This window comes from Mauremys mutica, chromosome 2 (genome assembly GCF_020497125.1).
Source record: "Mauremys mutica isolate MM-2020 ecotype Southern chromosome 2, ASM2049712v1, whole genome shotgun sequence".
In the NCBI taxonomy this organism is placed as follows: Eukaryota; Metazoa; Chordata; order Testudines; family Geoemydidae; genus Mauremys; species Mauremys mutica.
In genome coordinates this window covers 212,619,753-212,638,786 of record NC_059073.1, presented here as the reverse complement: position 1 = coordinate 212,638,786, position 19,034 = coordinate 212,619,753, and the positions used below count along the sequence as shown (strand labels likewise).

The 19,034-nt window shown below is 48.4% G+C and overlaps 1 protein-coding gene across 6 annotated transcripts in view; it reads right to left on the bottom strand.

Moving 5' to 3' along the window:
- ULK4 (unc-51 like kinase 4) overlaps positions 1–19,034 on the bottom strand; it is a 448,425-nt gene that overhangs the window by 76,706 nt on the left and 352,685 nt on the right. For all 6 annotated transcript variants that reach the window (XM_045007197.1, XM_045007201.1, XM_045007198.1 and 3 more), the window contains one exon: positions 10,325–10,423. In XM_045007197.1, coding sequence (XP_044863132.1) covers positions 10,325–10,423 — 99 coding nt within the window. The remainder of the gene's footprint in view (positions 1–10,324; positions 10,424–19,034) is intronic.

The window sequence follows — 19,034 nt, the reverse complement described above, 5'->3', positions numbered from 1 at the left end:
GTCCTTTAATTAATGCTTCCTCCTAGTTTTGGAAAGTTTCTGAAGAGCACTCCAAATTTTAGAGGGTATTACATTTGCAAAAGCAATATTACATCAACTTTTCCAAATCATGCAAATATCAGAATAGTCTAAATATTCCATTTGGTAATTTCTGCAAAGGCTACAAACTACAGGTGGAATAAACAAAATACAATTATTTTTAAATACAGAAGTATTGGACAACAAAAATGTAGATGGAATTGGTTCTTAAGCAATACACTTACAAGAATCTAGAAATAATTGGTCAATCTATTTTGCTTTGATCAATTAAGGCCAATACTGATAATGGGATTAAATACTGAATTCTCTATATTTGCAGCGTTTCTGCATGATGAATTTTGTAATTATCTCTGTTTCAATGTTCTTAAGAACTTAGCGGTTTCATTTACATGCAATCTGGGTGTCTTATATTTGCTTCAGTGTGTCCTAAATGTTGGACTAAATCACAATTACAGAAGGGAAAAATTGATTCTACGTTTTTGACATTTTCAAGTTTAACTCATTTTTATTTAAGACTGTGCTAAGCATGTAAGAACTTGGTTGAAAAAATTAGTCAGTGAGGTGGGAGACACACAATCATCTACTTGAAGAATTTAAATACCAGTGAGGAATTGTTCAAGGTGGCCCAAGAAGTTGTAAGTATTGTAAGTGTAACAGGATGAAAATACAGAACAGGATGTCAGGCCCTGCAGGTCTCACATCTGGGTCTGTGGGGGTCCTGGGAGTCATCACACTTCAATCCTCCACCTGGCAGCTCAGATACAGCAACTGGAACCAAGGTCCATGAAGCCCAATTGTGTCACAAGCTCCACCTCTATGTTCTGATTGGGAGAGCTCCAAGGCTCCTGATTGGGTCAGAGCCACTATTTAAGCCAGAAGAAGAATCAGGAAGTTGTCTGTACAACTGGGCTTCATTCTGCCATGGATCGCTCGTCTGGCATTTTCCAGTTCCCGCCTTCCAATCCTGACTTGGCTTGACTCTTAGTAACTGACTCTTGATCCCTGCCCTTGGTTTGTCGCTCGATTCTGATCTCCTGGCATTCTAACCTGGCTTGATTCCTGGCAATTGGCTCCTGGCACCTTGGTCTGCACCTGACATTAACTCTTAGGCCAGGCCACCCATGCCCTGGCCCTGAAACAGGGAAATGTACGTTGACTATCAGGGAAAATGTCTACCTATCAGACTGTAGGTGAGTCTCCTATGGGAGATGGAAGCCTCATCATTTGGGCTATTTAAAAACTAGAGCGGACAAAGCATGAACATGTACAGGGAACAAACTTGCATTAGCAGGTAGAACGAACCAGACAATCTACTAGGTCTTTCATCTTTTCTAGGATTTAAAGTTTTGTTCTCTGTCCTTAGAGTTGCTACCATAAGTACATTTTTAAAGAACTTGACAGGAGTTAAGTCTTGCTTTTACTTTAAGTGGGATGGATAAAGTGACCTGCGCCAACTCCAGTATTAACTCCAGGTATGTCAATATTCTCTTACCAATAAGTACAATTCTGATATGTTTCTCTTTATAGTTTCACAGACAAAGATCACTGAGACAGTAAGAGGGACAGACAGTTAAGTGGGGGTGCAGGGAAGTTACAGGATGACATGGTTCATCTTAGACAATCTAAATTGCTTTTGTGTACTCTATCTCTGTCTGGAACCATGCATACTTACTGCCTCAAGGAAAATAAAACACTGTACATGTGCATTATGTAATTGCTAAATGGCGTCCAGTGTTGTTCCTTTCAGGTCACACACCTCACTGAGGACAACGTCCTTGCCAAGTTTGAATCTGAATGTGAGATGATCACAAAAACAACCCCCCCGTAGCAGGGTGGTCCCCTGCTCCTGCCCTGAAAGGGTTAAAAACAGCCCTGGGAGGGGGCCATGGCTGAAGAAAGCAGCTTTAGGCTAGGGCAAGAAGCTTGGGCTGATTGGGGAAAGTAGGCTCAGCTGTGGCCATGCTCCAATCAGGCCCAGCTGGCCTCTATAAGAGGCTGGGAGCCAGAAACCCAAATAGTCTCTCTCTAGCTATAGAGGGAGATGGGTCTGGCTGCAGGGAGCTGAACATAAGGTACCTGAGTGAAGCAGGGCTGAGGAAAGGCAAAGGAGCTGGGGAGCTCTAGCCTGGAAAGCCCCAGGCTGCGGCCTAGCAGAAGGCCAAGGGGTACTGGGGGTTGCAGAGGGCAGCCCAGGAATAGGCCAAGGCAGCAGGTCCAAACCCTCCTTGCCAGTGATGAATAGGCTGATACTTCAGTCTGCCCCAGGGCGCAGGGGCTAGACAATGACTGGCAGTAGCCATACACTGAGGCAAGGTGGGGATGGTGGGTGGGGGTTCCCTGGGGAAGGGAGACCCTGAGAGAAAGGGGTTACTGCCAGGGGGCAGCACCCCGGTCCAGGGAGGGACATGGGGGCCAGAGGACAGGCGGATCACCGGCCTGCAGAGGGCGCTCCAGAGCTGAATCAAGCTAATTCCCAGAAGACACCAGCAAGAGGCGCCGCAGGGGTGAGTCCGCTCGTCTACACCCGCCCCCGCAACCTTTGAAAGCAGAACACATTTTCCCCATGCTTGTAAAACTCAAAATCAATTCTAATTTACAAAAAGTTTAAAAATTCACCTTTAAACTGTTACAAGGATGAGAAAATTCAACCAAAAAGGAACATTTTTTAAAAGATTAAAAATGACTGAAAACAGGTTTTAGAATGCAGTGGCTCTTTCAGCCTTAAATACAGTGGTGCTATCATACCTCTATACAATAGCTAATAGCAACATGTACACTGATCAAAAAACAAGATGCTAAATGTTATATATACAGAGGGTACATTTTTGTCAGTGTTTAATTCTATAAACTTTGTCTGGTTTATTCATTTGCATTGTATTTTCCAGGTTGCTTTTGAATTAGAGGTTTAGTTAACTATGATTAAATGGATGACTGTCTCTCACACGTCATGAGACATATGGAGTCCAGCATTTTAATAGTTTTTAACATGTCTATTGTTCTTGAAATGTTGGAAGTTTGATGAGTCAGCAAAGTGGATAAGCAGGTAGTATGTGGGAGAAGAAAGAAGTAAATAACTATGAAAGTTCTTAAGAAAACAACCAGTAGGGTTAAATGAGAGGCTACAGATAACAGGGTATCAGGATGAACAAATACACTGAAGAACTCAGAGAACTAGTCAAGGGGGGTCGCAAGAGGGGAGATGTCCAAGCAATAGGCCAACAGGAGAAAACAGGAAAAAGCAGTGGTGAAACAAGATGATGATTGTGGGGTGGTATTTTATGAGACTTCCGTCTACCATAAGGGATATGTAAGTGGGAATAAGGTAGTCACTATATTCCCAAGAGATTATGCAATGTTCACCCATTTCCCACATAAAAAAATAAATGTAATGGGCCTGTGTAACAGGGTGTTGGCTAGGAGAAACAAGTCAGGCCCCTGTTAGTCCTGTTCCAGGGGAAGAAGGGTAGTAGTTGGGCTGGCTGAGGGGCCACGCCCTAATTACCAGACTGGATCCACCTGCAGGCCTGGGTAGCCAGCCTGCCCTATAAAGCTGGCTAAGAGACAGGAAGCAGGGGGAGACAGGAAAGGAAGGAGTGTGGGCTCTAGATCCTTGCTGGCTGGGAAGTTAGCAGTCTCCCAGAGTGTTGGTCGCTGTAAATAAGTGGTCGTGGGAACGGACACAAACAATAAAAGGGACACGGGTGCTGCACTTCAGGTGGTCTCTGACTGTGTTTGTGGAGGGGCTGGGAGAAGGCACCGCTACAGCCTGCTTCTGCAAAGATTGTTTGGGAATTACAAACCATGGTTAACTTTCCATACATTTTTTCATGATTTCCCTGAGTTGTGACAATTAGGCCAAACTGAGAGGGATGCTGAGCTGCATCTTCCACTGCAGCCAAATGCTTTGCACCTATGATGATCTGACCCTTTGTTACCATGACTTCCTCCATGACTTTCCTCAAAATTTGACAAATGTACAGCTATAATTCACAGCACTATTATCTCATCTAACATTGTATGTAATAAAAGGCCCACATTCAATCATGTTTTATTTAACTTCCAGTAAACGTTATCTACAGAGGGCTAGAAACTATAAAAAGAATCCTTAGAATTAAGGACCAATTCAGGCCTTGGGCTATACACAAAGGCACATACTTGAAAAAACATGGCCAGAAGTCTTGGGTCATGCCCCAGAACCAGTGGAGTTCACAGTCTACACCCTCCAACCCAGGGCGGGCTCTAGGTTTTTTGCCGCCCCAAGCAAAAAAATTTTTGGCTGCCCCCCCCCCGCCCCCAGACATGAGCCCCCCCGCCCACCAGTACCCCCCACTCACACCCCCTGTTGCCCCAGCACTGGCCTCCCCCCCAAATGTGGGATCCGCTACCAGCACACTGCAGCCGAGCCCTGGCCCAGCTGCGACTCTGTCCCCATGCGGGTGGAGCTGCTGGGCAGCACGGAGCGGGAGTACTTCCAGGTGGCGGCACGGCTACGGGGTGGCGCAAAGAACACGGCCCCCTCCCTGGGCTTCGCAGCACTGCTGGTGGCCAAGGTGGATCAGTTCGTGCTCACCGCCCTCACCCTCGACATGCTGGCGGCCAAAGACCTGGAGAGCCCCCTGGACCTGCTGCTCTTCAGCCTCACGGTGCCCTGGCCCAGCCCTGGCAGGAGGGAAGGCGAGGATCTCCGGCTGCGGGGCTACCTGCTCAGCACCGACGAACCCAGTCGGCTGCTCACCTCCTCGCACACTCCAGGAGCCCGTCACCATCGCAGCCTGAGCTCGGCTCCAGGGGACCCCGTTTCCCTCCCTCCCCGGCTCCTCACACACACTGGGTAGGGCTGCCCAGAGGATTCAGGGCAAAGCAATTTTGGGGGCCCCTTCCATAAAAAAAAGTTGCAATACTATAGTAACATGTATTTGGAAATGTAAAAAATAACTAGTGAAAATTAATTTGTAATAATTTGAAAATACACCAAATACATTATTTAAAAACATTAAATGCTTTACTGGTCTGTATACATTTGCAATTACAAAATGGGCTGTTGCTGGGTGATGGTGATGGTTGGTGCCAATGGGCTGTCACTGCCTGGAGGTGGTGCTGCTGTTGCCCAGGGCTGGGTGGGGAGCTGGGCTCTGGGGGGTGCCCGGCTCACAGGGGCTGGGCTCAGGACTGTGAGGAGATGGAGTCGGAGGTTGTCTGGCTCAGAGGGGCTCGCGTCAGAGCTGGGGGTCTGGGGTGGGGGGATGGGGTCGGAGGGTGCCCACCTCAGAGCAGCTGGGCTCAGAGCTGGGGGTCAGGGCAGTGGGGGATGGGGTCGGGGGTGTCCGGATCAGAGGGGCTGGGCTCAGAGCTAGGGGTCAGGGCTGTGGGGGGAATGGGGTCAGGGAGGTGTCCGGATCAGAAGGGCTGGGCTCGGAGCTGGGGGTCAGGGCTGTGGGGGGAATGGGGTGAGGGGGGTGTCTGGATCAGAGGGGCTGGGCTCGGAGCTGGGGGTCAGGGTAGTGGGGGATGGGGTTGGGGGTGCCCAGCTCAGAGGGGCTGGGCTCAGAGCTGGGGGTCAGGGCTGTAGGGGGAATGGGGTCCGGGGGGTGCCCAGCTCAGAGGGGCTGGGCTCAGAGCTGGGGGTCTGGGGTGGGGGGAATGGGGTCAGGGGGGTGCCCAGCTCAGAGGGGCTGGGCTCAGAGCTGGGGGTCAGGGCTGTGGGGGGAATGGGGTCAGGGGGGTGCCCAGCTCAGAGGGGCTGGGCTCAGAGCTGGGGGTCAGGGTAGTGGGGGATGGGGTTGGGGGTGCCCAGCTCAGAGGGGCTGGGCTCAGAGCTGGGGGTCAGGGCTGTAGGGGGAATGGGGTGAGGGGGCTGCCCAGGTCCTAGGGGCTGGGCTTGGAGCTGGGGGTCAGGGCTGGGTGGGGAGGATGGGTTTGGGGGGGGTGCCCAGGTCCGAGGGGCTGGGCTTGGAGCTGGGGGTCAGGGCTGGGCCTGGGGGGTAATGGGGTCGGGGGGTGCCTGACAAACACCTCCCTGAGACCCCCCCAATCCAACCCCCCTTCCCTGGCCCCTGACCGCCCCCCCCCACAGAACCTGTGCCCCCTCCCTGCCCCCTGAGTGTCCCCGGGACTCCCTGCCCCTTAGCCCCGGCTGCTTACCCCCGGCTCACCGCGCGGCAGCCGCGTGGCTCCGGAGGGGGCTGAGCTCTTCCCCGCTCAAAGCCACGTGGGGAGGGGGCGGGGCCGCAAGCTCCAGGCTCAGCTCAGCTGTTTCCGCTTGGCCCGGAGCTTGTAGCCCCGCCCCCTGACCACGCGGCTCTGAGCGGGGCGGGGCGGGGCTCAGCCCTGCCCTCCCCCCCCCAGACAAGCTGCTGCCGGGCTGTTTAGGACCCGGGGAACAAGCGGAGGAGAAGCGGCCCGTCTTCTGCAGCCAGGCGGGGCCGCGCTACCGGTAAGGGCCCCCCCTCTCCCCCAAGCGGAGCCGGTAGCGCGGCCCTGCCCGGCTGCAGGGGACGGGCCGCTCCTCGGCTCGCAGCGGCAGGATGAGCTGGGGCCCCAGCCTTTTGCCGCCCCCTATATTTTGCCGCCCTAGGCAGCAGCTTGTTTTGCTGGTGCCTAAAGCCGCCCCTGCTCCAACCTCCAGTTAAAGGATATAGTTTACAATGTCACTTGTACCCCCTTATCACCTACTCACTGCTCTATTAGGATTAATCATTATCCGTGGAACAAGTAACCTCCGTGGGCGGCTGTGGGCTCACTCCTGGGCTGACATGATTGTGTTACATTACCTCTGGCAAAGCAGCATTTATGCCAATATCAGCACAAAGATTGCTTTTAATTTTATAACAAAGGGTTCAATACAGATACCTTCACTAATAGGCAATTGATGCAAAGTTCAAAAGAAAGGAAAATAGGTGAGTTAACTTACTTAAACCAATGCAATTATGCATTTATGTTAAGAACTTGCACCTCTCACACAGGATACAAGGGAAGATTGATCACTTTTAAAAAATCTTTTTCAAGACTCAAAAGCAAAAGAATTAATACGCATCGTCATGCTTCTTGATTTATATATTTAAAACAGCAAATACCAAGTGACATGTTAAACCATCTTCATTATACATCAGAATATTCAGAATAGTGGAACAAAGTAAAGCACAGCTGTAACTGGGGCTGCTGGTAACATAATCAGTACATGCTAACTATACATCTTATTCTACCCTTTAATTAGAAAGTTGTAATAGACTTCCAGGTGGTATAGACTGAGTAAAGCAAGACTACTATTTTTCTGTTCTTTAGGGAGCTAATGAAATTTAAGTCTAAAGGTCAAAAAAGTAAACATTTGTCTATCTCCAGTTTTGCTTAAAAAGACATTGTGAATCTGTTTAGGTTTCAATTTACCATATACATAGATTTTTTTAAATTAACAAAATATAAGAGTTAGAATATTATGTAATCCAAATTTGAGCACACACTGCTTTTTGTTGTGGGGACTTGAGTGGGGATTTCAAAAGGGTTTTATCAATTGCTGGTACAAGTAAATCTAGTCTAGGTAATGTCTATAGACAAGTCTAGTACAGAAAATTATAAAGAAAGCATCATACTTCCTCAGAATAGGAGTCCACTGGTAGAATAAAATCAGAAGGTCGGCATTCATGTCTAGATATGTATAGGTTTTGTTTAGCTGAGACTGGAACCTTTTACCTAAATTCTTTATTACAAATTTTGGTGGTTCAAACACCAAATAGAAATCAGATTTGAAAAACAAAGAAAAAGGAGCAAGGAAGAGACCAGGTACTTAACTGGAAGTCTAAGTTTGGCATTTGGCATTTAGGCATGGATGGTTACAATCAGGGCCAGCTCCAGGGTTTTTGCCGCCCCAAGCGGCCTGGGGGGGAAGCCGCGATCGGCGGAAGCTCCACCGCACCGCTTTCTTCTTTGGCAGCAATTAGGCGTCTGGTCCTTCCCTCCAAGAGGGACTGAGGGACCCGCTGCCGAATTGCCGCTGAAGAGCTCGACTGCCGCCCCTTCCCTTTGGCCGCACCAAGCACCTGCTTGCTGGTTACAATGGGGACAATCCTCCAATAGAGCCTCTGCGAGCACAATAGATGGAAGTTAGACCCAATGAGTGCTAGCTGAAAGAACGTTATTTATCCTGTCCTGAAGAAACTGCAGACCCCAGGATAGGGCTCATCTTAGTCAAATTCCAGTGGGACATGGGCTGCCTTTTTCATTGAGAATCTGGAGACAAACGACCTGGAAAAGGGAGGGCTTGGCACCAGGGTGAGACTCTACTCTCATCTCCAGTCTCTTTTTGCCAGGTAAAGGGGCTGGAGCACAAGGGATCCCAAAGGAGGATATCCCTGGGGTAGGTGCTGTTGAAGGATTGTTCTCTGAAGACCTCTTCACAAGCCCTGGCATAGTGGGTGTGCTGAGGGCGGGTCATAGCACATAGCCTCAGAGAGGCTACCATAACTTAGACAGTGCTCTGGAGCTGCTTAGGTTACATCAGGGGCCTCTCCAACTTCTAGAGCAGTCTATGGTAAGGAGATTACAAAGATGGCTTAAACCAGGCCTGCACAACTCGTAAAGTGGCGAGGGCCATATTACTCCAAAGAAAACAGCTGAGGGCTGAAACCCTGGCCCCGCCGAAACACATCCCCCGCCCCAGCGCCGCCCGGCCCTGCGGAAACACCCTCCTCCCCCAAAGTATAAAGCCTCGCCACCACTGCCTGCCTGCCCACTCGGCTCGTCATCCCCCCATGAAATAAGGGGAGGGGAAAAGGGGACAGTTTGAAGGGATTTTCTGGGGCTATGAACTAAGGGGAGGCAGAAGGGGGGCGCAGTGTGAAAGGATTGGATGTGACTGTCCAACACAGGGAGCCCGGGGGGAGGAGGGGGGCAGTGTGATAGGGGCCAGGGAGGGAGAAGGTCCCTGGACCAGGAAAGGGGGCAGCAGTCGGGGCGGGGCAGAGCAGGTGCAACACACACACACACACACACGCGTGCGCACACGTCTCCCCTGGAGATTTCCTGGCTGCCCACAGACAGTTCAAACACCCCGCCCCACATCACTACAGAGGCTGCCCTGGGACCAACCAGCGCAGTAGCCACTCTGCCCTGCCCCCAACCGAACGGGGGGGCTTAGGGGGTGTCTCGGCCCAGTTTCCACCCCCACCCCCCCGAGCTGCGGCTCTAGCCCAGACCGGGTGCCTCTCCCCTCGCTCGGCACTTACCGAATCTGCCTCATGCCCAGCGCTTCCTGCCTCAGTGGGCCCTGGAAATGATGCACCCACTGTACGCCAGGCAGGGGGAGCGGCGTTTCTGGCCGTTAGGGAAGTTGGAGCATTGCATGTGCGCATGCGGGGCTGTGAGGTGTTCCACCCCCCCCCAGCCCCGGGCAAGGGGCAAACCCAGCAGCCCCACCCCGCCGCTGGCCACACAGTGAGCCCACGCGGGCCGCATGTTGTGCAGGCCTGGCTAAAACCCTCCTCAACCCTCCTCCTGCTGTGCTGCAAGTTCCGTTACAGAATCTAACCCAAACCTCTTGCTTCTGATTGGTTCCACAAGATAGGAACTTGCACATACATCTGCATTATGTGGAGGTTCAGAACCCAAGTCTTGAGAATCTCTGTTTTCAGGGTGATCTTAATGATGCAACTTCATATAACTTCATATACCAACTTCATATACCACTCCATATTTCTGGAACATGGTGCATGATGTGCTACCCTGCATGAACCACTCTAAGGTATTACCTGGCCTGGATTCCATGGATTGCAAGTAATGTAACCTTACCATGCCTAACTGGCATGTCCAGCTGCAAAGAAGTAAGTAAGCATCAGTTTCACAGATTCTAGATGCAGTGCCCAATGTCCTTTCTCTGCTTTGACATATATCATTATGATTTGGTTTAGGGGCAGGGGTACTAACAAGGTATACTGCTAACACAGATACTAATATAGTCATACCATGTGTACCTCCAAACTAAGTACATTCCATAACAAAATATCAGTGTGACATTTTCATTAAAAATAATTGAAATTCAAGGAAAGTGGTTTCACTGTCACCTGATTTATGAGTGGGTAGTAATATGTGCTCATATTTCAAAATGCTCCACAGCAACAAGGTGTCGTGAGGCAGTTTCTTTGAATTTAGGATCTTGAAATTCAAAGTCCCCTCAAAAACTTGTACGGACACTAAAACAAGGTATTGCCAAAAACTTGCATTTGGCTACCAGACTAGAGGAGTAATTTCAACTTTAGCAACATTCCAAAAGACTTACAAACAAGCAAGTTCTTACCAGCTGAATAAGCAGGCTAATTAGGTCTGTCAGGGGTTTATTGATAAGGAGAAGGTCTTCAGCAGCCTGGGTGTCCCCTCCTGTGCCGGATTTCTGTGCCTTAATGAGACAAGGAAAAATAAAAAGAAGTCTTGGTGAGTGCTCAGCTTTGAGAAACAAATAAGGTCCATTAGGCGGTACAAAGTTGAATGGAAGTTCCAAGGAGGTGTTCTTATACTCCCTTTCCTAGTTAAGTATTCGGAGATCTCTATAAGAAGTTATAGTCTGATTGTGTCTGTAACAATAAGCACAAAGCAAAAGGGACTCATGCTGTCACATCCACTCTAAACGGATTTAATATGCTGACCTACGTGACATTTCTTCAGCAAGATACATATACCTACTGTATGTATAATATATATCTCCATGAACTCATAATAGACATTTTATTTTATTATAATATTTTATCTACAATCTAGCTAAAAAATAAAATGTCTATCTACAATCTATGGTTTTTGTATTTATTCTCTCTCTACACAAATATTTGACTTCTTTATTTTCATGTATAATAGTTCACTGAAAGTCTCCGAAGATCACGCTAAATTTTATGAGAGATGATTTTAAGTACAATTAAAAACAAGAAAATCAAGATGATTCAAAAGTTAAGACTTTCACTCCTGCACTCCTGACTTGAATTTCCAAAGTGGAATGATGTAGTGGAATTTGAACTTCAGGTGCTTTACTACTTTTAGAAAATGCCTGATGAATAAGATTCCACAAGGAAATGGTCAATAGTCCTCTGACAGCACTAAACATAGAAGCTTGGTCCTTTAAAACACAGAGGCAGATTTTTCTGTAGAAGCATTGGAGAAAATTAAGAAAATCAGATTTCTGGTACCCAAAATAAGTTCTCCAGACTGCCAACTAGTCATTGGCTACCAATCTTCAGAATTTAAGCCTTAGACTCAGTCAATAATGGTTAACACATGTAAATGAGGGCAGAATTCGGACCTAAGTATATAGATTTCAGTTGCATTTCTCTTTATTTTACCAGACTATGTAACAAATCCTCTCGTCTCCTAGATGCTTATATGGAGTCCTAATAACGTACTTACTATTCAAATTGTGCTCAGTCAGGGAACACTCATTCTTTAAGAACGCTTTCAAAAATATCTGATCCCTTAGGAAAAATACCCCGAAGAAACACTATATACTTTACATATTTCCCCTCTCCCCTACCTTGCTCTGGCCATTTACATGAGAAAGGGATTTTGCTCTGATTTACATGAAATCCCCTGCGACAAAAGGTACAATAAAAAGATTTTCCATAGGAATCAGTAGGCAGTATTTGTAATGTGCTTTGAGATCCTTGGATGGACACCATCACAGAAGTGTAAAGTATTATTACTTTTACCAGATGCACTAGAATACAGTACACAGAAACTCAAGAAAGACAAAGCTATCAGAAAATCTTGATCATCTTTCTGCCAAATATTTCAAAAACAAAGCACACAGGATATGCCTGGTTGATAGTATAACTGATTATGTAAATTTGCATGAACAGAAAGGCAGATTTTTAGCACTCACTTCACACCCATTAAATTCCTTTAAAATGCAGCAGGACTTTTTTAATTGTACGAAACAATGTGTCACAAAACAACTGGCCTGCCTTCTTTTGGCTCCCCCCGCCCCCCTTCTCAGAACACTCGGTACAGTAAGATTCTCTATCCTCCTCAAGATGGGGGGTGGGGGTGGGGTGGGAAGTATACTAGTCAGGATAGGAGAACAAGATGTGCCAGCGCAATTAGTCTAGATACAGAAGTCACTTTCTGTCAACTAACTGAGGACATTAATCGGATCATATTATTACAAGGAAATCATAGGAATAACCGAGTTTGGGTAAAAGAACAGAGGTTTTAAATATCTTTTAAAAGCACAAAATGCAATCCCTTTGAATAATCCTTTTAAAAATGAAATACAAGAAGGGTAAGTCTTCTAGATGGAGCAGAGAAGATCTCTGACACTGCCCTTTTTGCTATTAAGCTTGTATTTAGTCACAGCAAAAAGGGATCTGGGCTGCAGGAGGAAGGTAAATATCTTTGTCAGTGCACTTGCACAAGCAGAGACATTGTATGGTCACCCGCCCATTTCAAATATGGGTAACTTTCTGTAAGGTGCACATATCAACACCCCAGTAGTGAGTCACTATTGACTTACATGACATCATATATTTTAATATCCCAAATGCACTAGGGAGGAAATGTTTTGAAACATCAATGAGAAAATGTCAAATTAAGCTATTTATGGAGTGCACCAAAGCAAAAAAAAATCAACAAGGATCTGTGTTGTTAGCATATTGTGTGGCACTGACTTCAGCTAGCTAACACCATATGACGGAGCACACTTATTAAGGAGGTAGCCCTATGATACGTACGACGACTTGATCCAAAGCCCATTGACGTGAATGCAGGTCTTCCCATTGACTTCAGTCAGCATTAGATCAGATAGTGGTTCTGAATTACTGATTTGCATATTGGTATCTGATCATATGGGGAACAGGTTGGCAAACAAAGATGCAATTAAAAGAGGGGAACAAAAAACCCACTTATAAATGAATTGTTCTGGCTATGAATACAAATATAAAAGGAAAACATATTGGTTTCAGAAGTTTTCTGTTAAATGAGAATAAGTGTCTGTTGGCACTTTTTGCCTGTAGAATCCTGGTCAGGATCAAATCATCTGCTGTAGGGAATCATATTACTGTTCTGAAACTCTTCTTTTGAGCTAGGGTATTGTACTGAGAGGCTGATAGCACCCACTGGGATGTTTGTCTTGTAGCACAAAACCAGAAAGGTAAATAATAAATAATGGTTGATGTGCATTTCAACAGAGAAATATATTTTGGGCCTGGGGTGGTTCAAAGAGATGCTTTAAAACATGTACAAAATTATACAATGTACAGTACTTCAAACTATGTTGAACTGCTGAATAAACAACTGGCTTATTAAAAAACTTGCAGTTCCAACCTACTATCACCCAACATAGGATCAGTACTGTGTCCTTATTATATGTTCTATATCATGGGAGGAAAAAGGCTTTGTTTTCACAAGAGTTTACATAAAGTGCCCACTACATCACAAGAAGTGATGCATCCGACGAAGTGGGTATTCACCCACGAAAGCTCATGCTGCAAAACGTCTGTTAGTCTATAAGGTGCCACAGGATTCTTTGCTGCTTTTACATCACAACTGTTTCTCAAGTAATCCAAAGGTGTAAAATATAACCAAAAAAAGAACTTAGACATATCCAACAGAAAACATTTGATTCTACCCCCTCTTCCCCAACAATCTGTTCTAATTTTATTAAGAGAGACAAGGTAGGTTAAAAGAACAGAGTACTTGTGGCATCTTAGGCCTTGTCTACACTACAAGACTATTTCGAATCTACTTAAGTCAAATTTGTGGATTCGACCTTATGAAGTCGAATTTGTGTATCCACAGTAAATACACTAATTCGAATTTCTGAGTCCACAGTAACGGGGCTGGCGTCGACTTTGGAAGCGGTGCACTGTGGGAAGCTATCCCACAGTTCCCGCAGTCCCCGCTGCCCATTGGAATGCTGGGTAGAGCTCCCAATGCCTCCTGGGGGAAAAATGTGTCGAGGGTGCTTTTGGGTAACTGTTGTCATTGAACCGTCAATCACGCCCTCCCTCCCTGAAAGCTCCGGCGGGAAATCTGTTCGCGCCCTTCTCTGGTCGGTTACAGCGCGGACGCCACAGCACTGCGAGCATGGAGCCCGCTGCGATCATCGCTGCACTTATGGCCGTTGTCAACTCCTCGCACCTTATCGTCCACCTCTTCCACAGTCAGCTGCTGAGAAATCGGGCGAGGAAGCTCCGGCAGCGCGGTGAGGACAGGAATTCACAGAGTGGCGCAGACCTCTCACAAAGCAGGGTACGCCGCGCCGTGGAGATCATGGTGGCAATGGGTCAAGTTCATGGTGTGGAACGGCGATTCTGGGCCCGGGAAACAAGCACGGACTGGTGGGACCGCATAGTGCTGCAGGTCTGGGATGAATCACAGTGGCTGCGAAACTTCAGGATGTGTAAGGGCACTTTCCTTGAACTCTGTGACTTGCTGTCCCCTGCCCTGAAGCGCCAGGACACCCGGATGCGAGCAGCCCTGAGTGTGCAGAAGCGAGTGGCCATAGCCCTCTGGAAACTTGCAACGCCAGACAGCTACCGGTCAGTAGCGAACCACTTTGGCGTGGGCAAATCTACCGTGGGGGTTGCTGTGATTGAAGTAGCCCACGCAATCGTTGAGCAACTTCTCTCAAAGGTAGTGACTCTCGGAAACGTCCAGGACATCATAGATGGCTTCGCCATGATGGGATTCCCAAACTGCGGTGGGGCTATAGATGGGACTCACATCCCTATCCTGGCACCAGCCCACCAGGCCAGCGAGTACATTAACCGAAAGGGCTACTTTTCAATGGTGCTGCAAGCACTGGTAGACCATAGGGGACGTTTTACCAACATCTTCATTGGGTGGGTGGGCAAGGTTCATGACGCGCGTGTGTTCAGGAACTCTGGTCTGTTTAGACGCCTCCAGGCAGGTACTTTCTTCCCGGACCACAAACTAACGGTTGGGGATGTGCAGATGCCTACAGTGATCCTCGGGGACCCAGCCTACCCGCTAATGCCCTGGCTCATGAAGCCCTATACAGGCGCCTTGGACAGAGAGAAGGAACTCTTCAACTACCGGCTGAGCAAGTGCAGAATGGTGGTGGAGTGTGCTTTCGGACGTCTCAAGGGGAGATGGTGGAGCTTACTGACTCGCTCGGACATCAGCGAAAAGAATATCCCCGTAGTTATTGCTGCTTGCTGTGTGCTACACAATCTCTGTGAGAGCAAGGGCGAGACCTTTTTGTCCGGATGGGAGGTTGAGGCAAATCGCCTGGCTGCAGTTTACGCTCAGCCAGACACCCGTGCCGAGAGAATATCCCAGCGGGAAGCGCTGTGTATCCGGGAGGCTTTGAAAGCAAGTTTCCTCCGAGAGCAGGGTAAGCTATGACTCTCCACTTGCTTTCAAGAGAAACTGACCCTGGGCCTGTGTCTGTATGTGTCAATTTCGATCTGCGGTTACATACCCCGTTCTCCAAGTTTCCCCCACTTCCAAAGCACGTTTTAAAGCAAATTAATTGTTACACTCATTATTAATAAATCTTTGTTTTACTTTGCATTTCTGTTCAGGTGTTGAAACATGGACGCATATTGTGCTGGGCACGGTGTGCACTGATGTACAGACCGCTTGTTCCATAGAGGAATGACATCCTCCTGCTCCTACATAGGTCTCTGGGGTGGGGGACGGTTGCAAGTGGTTGTGCATGAAGGGAAGGGATTGCAGGAAGGGGTGGGTTTGCAGGAAGGGGCGAGTGGTGCCTTCTTTGGATAGGGGTTTGGATGACGGCAGTGGGCTGCGGGTTTGGGCGTAGGAAGGGGTGAGGGGTGTGGGGGAAGGGTGAGTATCTGTCCGTGGATGAGGGCTCTTGTTGGGGCTCAGGGCAGCGGAGAGGCTCGGTGCTACGGTGGAAGTGCATGGTAAGGGCAGCGTGCCTTAACATTAAGGGGGTGGCAGGCGCTAGGACCCTGGACAAGCATACACATCACAGAATGACCCGGGGCAGCATACACCACACAGAGTGACCCTGGTGCCTACTGACTGCAGTGTGTGTGTGCCCTGCAGTTGATCATGGCCCCAAGTCTGTACCCTGGTAATGTAGGCTATACCGTGCAATTATAAATCCCCTCCCCCCCCCATACACAAAAAAATCCTCTGACACGAAAGACGTGACCGAAACAGTGAATAACAGCAAACAGCTTTTAATAATCTAATACACAGTGGGGGGATGAAACTTGGATTTGGGACTGGGTGAGCCTGTAAGGGAAGCACTTCTACAAATGTATAGCGTGAGAGGTGTGTGGTACATTAGCGCTATGCAGTGGTGCAGTGACAGTTCTCATGGCCCCTACCGCCCCTCCGTCTTGTACTTTTGGGTGGGGGGGGGCAGGACTTCTTGGCGGGGGAGGGCGGTTGCAGATACACTGCAGGGGGGCTCTGTCCTCCTGCCTGCGGTCCTGCAGAACATCAACAAGGCGCCGGAGCGTGTCCGTTTGCTCCCTCATTATGCCAAGCAGCGTTTGAGTCGCCTGCTGGTCTTCCTGCCGCCAGCTATCCTCCCATTCGATGTGTGTGCGATGCTGTTGACATAGGGTCTCCCTCCACTGTCTCTGCTCTGCCGCCTCGGCTCTGGAGCAGGCCATCAGTTCCGCAAACATCTCGTCCCTAGTCTTTTTCTTTCGCCGCCTAATCTGCGCCAGCCTCTGCGAGGGGGATGCCGGGGCAGTCCGGGAAAGAGCCGAAGCTGTGTGATGGGAAAAGTAACTGATTTCCTTGAACAGATACATGTTTGCGAACAGTGAACACAGTCTAGTCAGTTTCTCTGAACAAGACCATACAGGGCAACAAGTCTCACGAGATCTCAGGACAAGTTCGAGATTTCGGAATACGCTCTCATTGGCTGCGGCATTGCACAGGAGAGCGGACAAGTGGGGAGAGACAGCTGAATCCGTCTAGCAGACAGTCCTGGTAAGCCTTACAGTACATTCTGCTTATCAGTTAATGGATAGCTGTGCCCTCCCGCTAAAGGCAATCTGGAAATCATATACTCTGACCCTTTTCCAGCCACTCCCGCCAGTGCACGGGAAAGATCAATGTATGCTTTTCCTATGTGGCCTACAACATGTGGCTGTTAAGCGAGGGTCATTGTTATGCAAAGTAAAAGTCAACCATTCACAACAGTAACAATACACTAATTGCCCTAATTAGATGCAGCATTTCATGAACGAGATCACCCTGATGCGGGTCCCTCGGAGTCACAAAGAGCGGATGCTAAGGGAAGCCCTGCAGAGACCAGGACCATATGCGGCCATGTTTGTGGAGGCGATGATTCCCATCTACATAAGGATGTCCTGGCGCGGAAGAGTGTGCTTCCACGGAGCACCCAACAAGGCACCTCTCCCCAGGAACCTCCTGCGGAGGCTTTTTGAGGACCTAAATGAGACCTTTCTTGAATTGTCCCTGGAGGATTATTGTTCAATCCCTATATGTGTGGACCTACTTTTCATATAGTTTTTCATTGAAAATTTTATATATAGCGTTTCTATTTTTTTATACCTGTTTTATAAAAAATAAATGTTTACATGTTTATAGCACTTACCGCCTGATCCTTCCCCTGATTCAGAGTCCGGGTTAACGGCCGGGGAGGGTTGGTAGGGGATCTCTGTGAGGGTGATGAAGAGATTCTGGCTGTCAGGGAAAGCGGTTTTGTGTTCGCTGTCGCCTGCGCCGTCCTCCACAGACCCTTCCTCATCTTCCCCATCGGCGAACATCGAGGAGGAACTGTCCAGGTTCACTATGCCATCCACTGAGTCCACGGTCACTGGTGGGGCAGTGGTGGCAGACCCACCTAGAATGGCATGCAGTGCCTCGTAGAAGCGGCATGTCTGGGGCCGGGCTCCGGAGCGTCCGTTTGCCGCTCTGACTTTTTGGTAGCCTTGTCTCAGGTCCTTGATTTTCACACGGCACTGCATTGCATCCCGGCTGTATCCTTTCTCTATCATTGCTTTGGAGACCTTCTCGAAGGTCTTTGCATTCCGCTTGCTGGAGCGTAGCTCCGACAGCACAGACTCCTCGCCCCACACACCGATCAGATCCAGGACTTCCCGGTCTGTCCATGCTGGGGACCTCTTTCTATTCTTGGATTGGCCGGACTCCTCTGCTGGAGAGCTCTGCATCGTTGCAGGTGCTGCGGGGCTCGCCCCGATGTCCAGCCAGGACGTCAGATTCAAAGTGCCCAGACAGGAAAATGAATTCAAATTTTCCTGGGTCATTTCCTGTGTGGCTGGTCAGAGAATCCAAGCTCCGACTGCTGTCCAGAGCGTCAACAGAGTGGTGCACTGTGGGATAGCTCCCGGAGCTACTAAGTTCGATTTGCATCCACACCTAGCCTAATTCGAGCTAGCCATGTCGAATTTAGTGTTACTCCACCTGTCGGGGTGGAGTACCGAATTCGAACTAAAGAGCCCTCTAGTTCGAATTAAATGGCTTCCTGGTGTGGACGGTTGAGCGGTTAGTTCGAATTAACGCTGCTAAATTCGAATTAAAGTCCTAGTGTAGACCAGGCCCTAGAGACTAAAATTTATTTGCACAAAAGCTTTTTGTGGGCTAAAATCCACCTCATCGGATGCATGCAGTGGAAAATACAGTAGGAAGATATATATATACATAGAGAACATGAACATGGTGGGTAAAGTAATATAATTTATTGGACCAACTTCTGTTTCACCAACACAGTTGTTGGGACATCTGATGCACTGGATGAGACATGTGTAGGACCCATGGATCTTGAAAGGTATGTTGTAGAGGGATAGATCATTGTAGCAGTGGAGATATGCCTGCAGGTTTTGCATCTGTTTTGGCAGGCGCTGTTGCTGCTTTAGCATGGATCCTGCAAATGCCTATCATGCGCGTGTACCTCATCCAGTGCATCACATGCTGCAATAACAACTATGTGGGTGAAACCAGACAATCACTACGTTCTTGAATGAACTCACATAGAAAAATGATAAAAGACAAAAACACCCCATCACCTGTGAGTGAACACTTTTATC